The 9543-nt window shown below is 36.6% G+C and overlaps 1 protein-coding gene across 1 annotated transcript in view; it reads left to right on the top strand.

The window, feature by feature from the left end:
- MPDZ (multiple PDZ domain crumbs cell polarity complex component) overlaps positions 1-9543 on the top strand; it is a 170639-nt gene that overhangs the window by 78210 nt on the left and 82886 nt on the right. Inside the window, 3 exon segments of the mRNA XM_007465638.1 lie at positions 1590-1773; positions 2611-2682; positions 7361-7470. Coding sequence (XP_007465700.1) covers positions 1590-1773; positions 2611-2682; positions 7361-7470 — 366 coding nt within the window.

Genomic DNA, 9543 nt, shown 5'->3' with positions numbered 1-9543 from the left:
AAAAAAAAAAAAAAAAAAAAAAAAAGAGTTGTATTATATTCTTCCAGACACCTCTGCAGTAAGGGTACTTCGTCTTGGAGATCACTGATCTAGGTCTTTATTGTAGTTCTCATTTATTTAGTAAATATTTGAGTGCCTAATGTGGTCAGCACTGTGCTCAGAAAAGCATGACACTTAATAGCCATTTTATATTCATTTCACAATTCAAAAGGAATATCAGTGACTTTGAATTTCAACATTAAATTTATTGTTTCAGTTTTCCAAACTGTTTTTAAATTTTATATATTTTAAAAAATAAGGTGTTATAATCTGCATTTATTTATTCAGAAATATAATTTGCTTTCCAAATAAACCTTTGACGTATGAGCTAGTTTCTCATTTCTCATTTGTGAATATCTACTGTGTGAACAGCACCGTTTTGTTTTGTTTTGTTTTTTGGTGGCCGCACGGCCTGTGGGCTCTTAGTTCCCTGGCCAGGGATCGAACCCGGGCCACTGGCAGTGAGAACATGGAGTCCTAACCATTGGACCGTGAGGGAATTCCCAGCACTGTGTTTTGATGCCACACAGAGCCTGTCCTCTTGGAGGATGCAGAAATAAACCAAATAATGACAGAAAACGTAAAATTAAATTTCTGATAAGTGCTGTGAAGGAGAAATGGTAGAGGGGACTTTGACTAAGGTCAGGGGCATCAAGATAGCTTAATTGTGGAAATAACTATTGAACTGAGATCTAAAGTACTTATGGGTGTTTTCTAAGTAAATAGATAAGAAAGAGCATGGGCTGGAACAGGCTGTCCAGAGAGTCTAGACTGAGGGAACAGAATTTGCAAAGACCTCACGGCTGAAGGGAGCACTGCAGGTCAGAGAAACGGAAATGGTCCTCTGGGGCTGGAGTGCAGAGAAATAGGCAGTATCCTGCAGGATGAGGTTGGTGATGGGAGGTGGGGTTGACACAGCCATCCTAAGCCATGTTGAAAATTTGGAGCATTGTCTCAAGGAGTGTTCTACGAAAGGCTGGGTGGGGTGATGGGATCATATCTGTAGTTTGGATAGGTCACAGGGGCACCATCAAGTGTTTTGTCATTTGTGAACTAGAAAAAGGGAAAATAGTTTTTGAAGAGGCAAAGAAATAAAAAGGAAGGTAGTTTTGTCATCTTTCTTTTCTTAAAGCCAGTGTAAGTAGGATTGCGGAATTCGTCAGCACTCTCAGTAACCACTTACCTGACTGTCTTCTATACCTCTGTATCCTGCTTAGGACTGATTTCCAAACTTGACAGTGCATTAGGATCCCCTAAGAAATATAAAAGAATATTTTAAAAGGTGGAGAATCCTGGACCCCTCTCTAGACTCGCTGGCTCATAATTTCTGGAAGTGAGACCCCTTAGTTTGTATTAAAACAGATGAAACACTCCTGCATGATTCCAGTGCGTCTGAGCCAGTACTGGTCCCCAGACAGGTTTTAGCCCATCCCCCCACCTAGGGGAATACTCATTCCCAATTTTGTTCTCACTGACAAGCAGTAACTGTGTTTCGTGGGTTGGTAATACAACTATCCTTTTATTTTTAACATGTCTTGTTCTTATCATAGGTAGATGGCACAAACCTTCAGGGTTTTACCAATCAACAAGCAGTAGAGGTGTTGCGACACACAGGACAGACTGTTCACCTGACATTAATGAGGAGAGGAGCAAAGCAGGATGCTGAGCTTGCGTCACGGGAAGACATCACAAAAGATGCAGTTTTGTCTCCTGTTAATGCAAGTGTAAGCAAAGGTAAGGCCACATGAATCTGGTTTTCAGTTAGACTCTTAACATCATTTTGTATTTTTTCTAATTCTGAAATTATTTAAAGAGTCACTTTTTGTCCTAAGTATTCATTATGAACCAGGTAAAAAGGGAATTTATTAAAGTTGGGATTAACTGGAACCAGAGATGCATCCATTAGCTATAGAATGGACTTCTGAATAAAGCAGATTTCTATACTGTTTATTCAGTCACCACTTCTCATTTGGAAACACGTGCAGTCATTTGCTTTCTGTCCTTGCCTTACTTTTGGGTGTCATTGCTACATTTTCTCTTTAGGGGGAAATATGTTCTGCCTAGATTATGTGTGTGACCCCCATAATGTTTCTAAATGCCCACCCTTTCCTTGAAGGAATCAACTTTAATTCAATGTGTAGGCTTGGCTAGCTCAGTCAGTAGATCATGAGACTCCTATTTCCACATTTAGAAATGTCATTCATAAGCTGTTTGTACATGGATATCTCTGAAAATTACTGAAATCCTCATGTAGCTCCCTGATGCAAGTATTTATTGGTAGAAGTCAGGCTGTTGGTTTGAAAGTGTGTTTTATTTCTCAGACTGTTGACCATTCTGGTATTTATGCCATACACTACTAATTGCAGACCAGGAGAGAGGGAAGCAAATCACAGGAGAACTTCATTACTTCTTTGTACCATTAACAGAAGAACTTTAAGTACATGTGGTTGATGCAAAGTTTACCTACAAAAAGCAAACTCTCATTTAGGTGTTCAAATAAAGCGGGGTTTGAAAATTTCAAGTGCTTGATTATATTACAGACATAACTACTAAAATATTCTTATCTTTAAGAAAATTATGAAGAAGATGAAGACTCTTTATCTTTGAGGAGAAACACCAGCATATTACCAATTGTAGAAGAAGGTAAACACCTGGAGCCAGGTTATTATGTTCTTTAGTGTTTTTTAAAGAAATGATTTTTATAAATGTGATTCAACCTCTCTGGATATATTGTAAATTACTAAAAAAAATCTTTCAAGACAGATTCTTGAAAATCCTTATTTACAGGTTGATTAATTGCTCCAGTAGATTAAAATAGTTTATAGCTGGCAGATTTTCTTGCTGAGTCCGTCTTTTTTTTCTTCTACATTTTTTTAATCAGAACCTTTAGGAATCATTCAGTTACATACATGGCTTTATTTCATTCCCCTTATTTCTTAGGATAGATCCAAGTTGTCTCTTGTTGAGCAAGCAGTAATAAAGTTAAAAGGATTTTTAAAATAAACACAAGAGAATCTTTAAAGCATAAGCTCTTAGGAATGAAATTATCCTTATTTGGGGGACTTTTTCTTGGAAATTTTTCGAAAGTTTTAAATTTTGAAAGGAGTTATATGAGAAATTATTAAGCCTCTCTGAGGTTTCTCTCACTATATACCTAGAATTCATCAAACTGTTTCAAAAATTTTAGGGCGGCATAGTTTTAGTATATAATTATGCTCGAATGTTGCTGCCTTTTAGGCTGGATGCTGTGTGTTTCCCTGACCTGTCATATTGCTTTAGGTGTTTGATAAGTTAAATCCACTGAACAAAGTCCAAGACTGATGTTCCTTATGAGAATTCTGCCCTTCACTAAATAATTATATTGAAGCTCTGTAGTTCTTTAAAATAGTTCCTCTTTCCTTATTTTTTTTCCGCTGAAAATTGTGATTTAACTTTTTTATTTTAAAGGGATATTTGTGTTTGCAGTGATATCCCAGGAGTGACAGGTGTAGGACTCTCAGGGGTTTAGTCACATTTTTCTATTTTTACACTCATAGGTGTAGAAATTATTTAGGATAATGTGAATATCCAGAGGAGTGGGACAGGATAAAAATGTTTCAAAGCATAAAACTTGAGAGAGTAAGAGGGGACGGGTGTGGGGGATGGTCTCGAAGGCTCAGCCATCTGTTTTGCTTTGGTGAATGTGCATATGTGTATGGGAGGCTAGGTGGGAGAGGGTCTAGACTTAGAATCAGGAGTCCTACATTCCTTTTAAAATAAAATAAAGGAAGAATGTCTGAATGATTCTAATGCATCTGTTCTAGTGCTGGTCCTCTGACAGGGGATAAGATGTTGCCTCTTCCACAGAAATTTGACTCATAATGTGCGCCTGTGCAAATCATTTGACTTCACAGTAACATCAGGAGACTGGACTTTTTTTTTTTAATTTTTAAAAAAATTTTAATTATTCAATTAAAAAAAAGTTATTTTCTACATCTTTATTGGAGTATAATTGCTTCACAGTGATGTGTTAGTTTCTGCTTTATAACAAAGTGAATCAGCTATACATCTATCCCCATATCCCCTCCCTCTTGCGTCTCCTTCCCACCCTCCCTATCCCACCCCCCTAGGTGGTCACAAAGCACTGAGCTGATCTCCCTGTGCTATGCAGCTGCTTCCCACGAGGAGAAACACCAGCATATTACCAATTGTAGAAGAAGGTAAACACCTGGAGCCAGGTTATTATGTTCTTTAGTGTTTTTTAAAGAAATGATTTTTATAAATGTGATTCAACCTCTCTGGATATATTGTAAATTACTAAAAAAAATCTTTCAAGACAGATTCTTGAAAATCCTTATTTACAGGTTGATTAATTGCTCCAGTAGATTAAAATAGTTTATAGCTGGCAGATTTTCTTGCTGAGTCCGTCTTTTTTTTCTTCTACATTTTTTTAATCAGAACCTTTAGGAATCATTCAGTTACATACATGGCTTTATTTCATTCCCCTTATTTCTTAGGATAGATCCAAGTTGTCTCTTGTTGAGCAAGCAGTAATAAAGTTAAAAGGATTTTTAAAATAAACACAAGAGAATCTTTAAAGCATAAGCTCTTAGGAATGAAATTATCCTTATTTGGGGGACTTTTTCTTGGAAATTTTTCGAAAGTTTTAAATTTTGAAAGGAGTTATATGAGAAATTATTAAGCCTCTCTGAGGTTTCTCTCACTATATACCTAGAATTCATCAAACTGTTTCAAAAATTTTAGGGCGGCATAGTTTTAGTATATAATTATGCTCGAATGTTGCTGCCTTTTAGGCTGGATGCTGTGTGTTTCCCTGACCTGTCATATTGCTTTAGGTGTTTGATAAGTTAAATCCACTGAACAAAGTCCAAGACTGATGTTCCTTATGAGAATTCTGCCCTTCACTAAATAATTATATTGAAGCTCTGTAGTTCTTTAAAATAGTTCCTCTTTCCTTATTTTTTTTCCGCTGAAAATTGTGATTTAACTTTTTTATTTTAAAGGGATATTTGTGTTTGCAGTGATATCCCAGGAGTGACAGGTGTAGGACTCTCAGGGGTTTAGTCACATTTTTCTATTTTTACACTCATAGGTGTAGAAATTATTTAGGATAATGTGAATATCCAGAGGAGTGGGACAGGATAAAAATGTTTCAAAGCATAAAACTTGAGAGAGTAAGAGGGGACGGGTGTGGGGGATGGTCTCGAAGGCTCAGCCATCTGTTTTGCTTTGGTGAATGTGCATATGTGTATGGGAGGCTAGGTGGGAGAGGGTCTAGACTTAGAATCAGGAGTCCTACATTCCTTTTAAAATAAAATAAAGGAAGAATGTCTGAATGATTCTAATGCATCTGTTCTAGTGCTGGTCCTCTGACAGGGGATAAGATGTTGCCTCTTCCACAGAAATTTGACTCATAATGTGCGCCTGTGCAAATCATTTGACTTCACAGTAACATCAGGAGACTGGACTTTTTTTTTTTAATTTTTAAAAAAATTTTAATTATTCAATTAAAAAAAAGTTATTTTCTACATCTTTATTGGAGTATAATTGCTTCACAGTGATGTGTTAGTTTCTGCTTTATAACAAAGTGAATCAGCTATACATCTATCCCCATATCCCCTCCCTCTTGCGTCTCCTTCCCACCCTCCCTATCCCACCCCCCTAGGTGGTCACAAAGCACTGAGCTGATCTCCCTGTGCTATGCAGCTGCTTCCCACTAGCTAGCTATTTTACATTTGGTAGTGTATATATGTCCATGCCACGCTCTCACTTCGTCCGTCCCAGCTTACCCTTCCCCATCCCTGTGTCCTCAAGTCCATTATCTACGCCTGCATCTTGATTCCTGTCCTGCCCCTAGGTTCTCCATGACCATTTTTTTTTAATTCCATATATATGTGTTAGCATACGGTATTTGTTTTTCTCTTTCTGACTTACTTCACTCTGTATGACAGACTCTAGGCCCATCCACCTCACTACAAATGACTGGACTTTATGGTTTTTAAAATATGCCTGAAATCTGATCTTGGGGCATTTGGGAAAGGGGGAGAATGAAGGGTTTTGTGGGTTTTGTGACTGTAGGTTGGTTGTATGAATACAAATTTCAGACTTTTGTTATCAGCGGCTTACAGATTCCCCACTTTCTCCATTCCAAATCCCACCCTGCTTGAATCACTGCCCACCTGTGTAAACACAGCAGAATCAGAGAATGGGGTTATGGGGGGAGGTAGGACTAGCTGACCCTCCTCTTTCTAACCTTCATCAGCTTGAAAGTTTTCCTGTAGTCTGTGTTCACCGCTGCACATTCATACTTCTCTGGAATGAATATACTCTTGAAGAGAAAACACTCATTTTGGGGGGCTAAAAAATGTATAAGAAATATATAGCTTACTGTTTCCAGTTTCTCAAAGAGAAAACAGAATCATTTTATTAATCTAACACATAACAAACTTGAAAAATAGTCCTGGAGTGGAAGCTCATTCATTCCACTAACAAGGAAGCAGCTAATGAGAAATCTGAATTTTAGAATACTCTTTAAATTTGAAATTTGAATGCTAAAAAATGATATTGAAAATCTAATATAAGGAGTAGTGGCCTGTAGATTTTTTTTTTAGAAGACAACCTTTATGAGTAAAAACTGTGATGTCATGGAAATCTTTGAATATGACTTGAAAATTCTTCTCAACCAGTTTATTTTAGCTAAGTGTTTTAATTCAGTATTGTTTACATAACTTGTTTAGTGATTTTCTTTTCTATTTTTTCAGTTTCCTTTTTTTGCCAATTAGTATGATTCCAATTATAGGGTTTTAACTTAATGTACATTTTCCATTTGTTTCTTATTGTTTTATTTATATTTTCTTATTGTACATGGAGGTACATATATTATTTGTTAATTTGTTTGTTTTTGCTAAGTCATAGCATGGTCCCTTCTCTACTCTGTAGAACCAAATGAAAATGAAAGAGATACACTAACGTAGAAGGCAGTGTGACTTTTTAATATAGAGTCCCAAGAGGGCCACCAAGTGAATCCTGGAGCTACCTGGAGTCCTTGTTCTTTTAAATAAAAGTTAGATAATATATGAATACTTTAATGGAAATATAGTTAAGACCTAAAAGATATCTCTTAAAAGAGAATAGTTTTGGCACATGTAGATGATAGGCTTCTAAACTCAATTATTAAGATGTGTAGAGAAATAAGAGTAACCCATGTATTGAGTGAACAGTCAGACTTGGTATGACAGGTTGTGATCACAGTGTCCCTGGTACCGAATGTTAAGATATGGAGATTTTTGTGGTATGTCACTAATTGTGTCAACTCTTTCAGGGTATCCGTTACTGTCAGCTGAGAGAGAAGATACAGAAGATGCTCAACAACAGGAAGCTGCCCTGCTGACCAAATGGCAAAGGATTATGGGCATTAATTATGAAATAGTGGTAGGTTAGCTTCCCCTCCCTAACTTCCTAACTTGTGAACTGTATTTGAGCAGGAAGTTCCCGACAGTAATAAAGATGACCATCATGAAGAGTCTTAGAGAAGTTGCAAACGCCCAGGGGTTTTTTCAAGTGAGGCCTAAATGTGCTGATTCAGATATTTAAAAATTTCAAGTTGGAGAGTAACCAAGGAGCTGAAGTAAATGAGATGGGAGTTTTAGAACTTATAATTCATCAGTATTTCTTACAGTCGTATATATTATATAGATATTAGGAAGGGTTTTTCTGATTCTTATTCCTAGGATTCGTGGAAAGAATCAGAATAGAATGACAGAATTTACTTGAAAATAAAACAAAAATCATCATGCCCTATGTACAGAACTGTAATTTCCTATTTCTTCTTTATCACTCTTATGCTTTTACCCTCCTTGAGGGTTTTTATTCTGCATGCTTTTCTTCGTTTCACTTATGCCATAGTGAACATTTTGTTTATTAAAGGTTTGCATACCTAGGGTAGCAGTTGTGATCTGCTATTTTTAAAAGAGGTTTAACAAAGTAGACACAAATTATGAATCTTTAGGTGTATAGCAGCAAATTTCAGGAATTTCCAAAGGAACAATAAAATACTAAGTTAGGTAAAATTTTTCATATTGCTTATAATATTCAAGTAACTCTAGATTAGAAGCGATAAAGCACAACAGATAATGACATATAATATAAATAATAACTAACATTTATTGAGTACTTTGTGCCAAGCAGTATTCTTAGTTTTTAATAGTCATTACAAAGTTTTTTTTTTAAACACTCAAGATGGTTAACAGTCAAATGAGATTTGAGTTAAGTACAGCTGCTGTTACCATTTTAAATTGAGTCAAGGAAAAAATACAACAAAGTCCAGCTTAACTGTAGTTAATTTAGCAGGAAAGGAAAGTTGGGAGATTCCTTCTGTGGGGTGGCGTTAGTGTGACTGGCACGAATAACTGAGGCTGCACTCCTTCAGGTGCTAACTGAATAGTGAAGAGCACCCTTTCACCAGCCATTTTCTTACAGAGGTCAGACCCAAGACCGTGGACTTTTACCTGCTCTTTGTGCACATGCTCTCTTGGTGGCACTTCCATTAATATGTCAAGCGTGGGATTTTACTATAAGTAAGAAAGAACTAAGCTATTTATAGGTCTTCATTAAACTCCAGGTAAATATTGACGTAGGTCTGGACTTCAAATTATTTTCTATGTAGTTATACAGCATAAATGAAGTTAAAGGAGGAGTGGTATAGTACAGAGAAGGATTGATGGACATTTAAATGGGGACCTGGAGAGCTGCTCGGAGGAAGTGATACCTAAATTGGATTTTAAGAAGTAGAAGGATTTCATCCAGCATTAGATTGCAAAGTCAGATAATGCAACATCTAGTATTAACCCTGTGCTTGTTATCATTAAGATTTGAAAAAGATCTTTTATAATTAAACATTTTTCTCAGTCCTTTTATCCCTCAGTTTCCTTAACTATAAAATAAAGGGGATAAAGCAGATCATCTTTAGTATACTTTCTGATTTTAATATTATAATGATTGGACTCTGTGAAAATGGTGATTTCCTAACATTTTTCATTATTTAGTGTAACAGTAGGAAATAGAAAGTTTATTCTCCTGTTTTAAGCTTTGATTCACTTTTAAAGACAAGTGTTGTCCCCTTGATACAGTGTATGGTCCAGAGCCTGGGCTCTAGGTTCAGACTGCTGAGGTTCAAAGCACTTTTGTAGCTGTGTGACTCTGTTGAAGGTAACCTCTCAGAACCTTGTTTTCCAATTTGGGAAGCAAGGATAGACATTGTACCTATTTCTGAGAAGTAAGTGAGATAATCTGTGTAATGGGGTTAGCACAGTCCTGGCACACGGGAACTGCTAAGGATGCGCCTTTTCTATACTGTTGTTTGAGCTCAGGCTTTTGATTTTTATCTGTGGTCACTCTGACTACCCTCTATCTGTTATCAGCACCTGTAGGCACTGCAAAGTGTCTTGGGTGCTTGCATCTGGCTACTTCGTTTTGGTTTGTGTTGGTTCAAGAAACTGATAGATA

This window comes from Lipotes vexillifer, unplaced genomic scaffold, assembly GCF_000442215.2.
Source record: "Lipotes vexillifer unplaced genomic scaffold, Lipotes_vexillifer_v1.1 scaffold31, whole genome shotgun sequence".
Lineage (NCBI taxonomy): Eukaryota > Metazoa > Chordata > Mammalia > Artiodactyla > Lipotidae > Lipotes > Lipotes vexillifer.
Note: the sequence above shows the minus strand (reverse complement) of the source record. Positions and strands in the feature narration are given on the sequence as shown.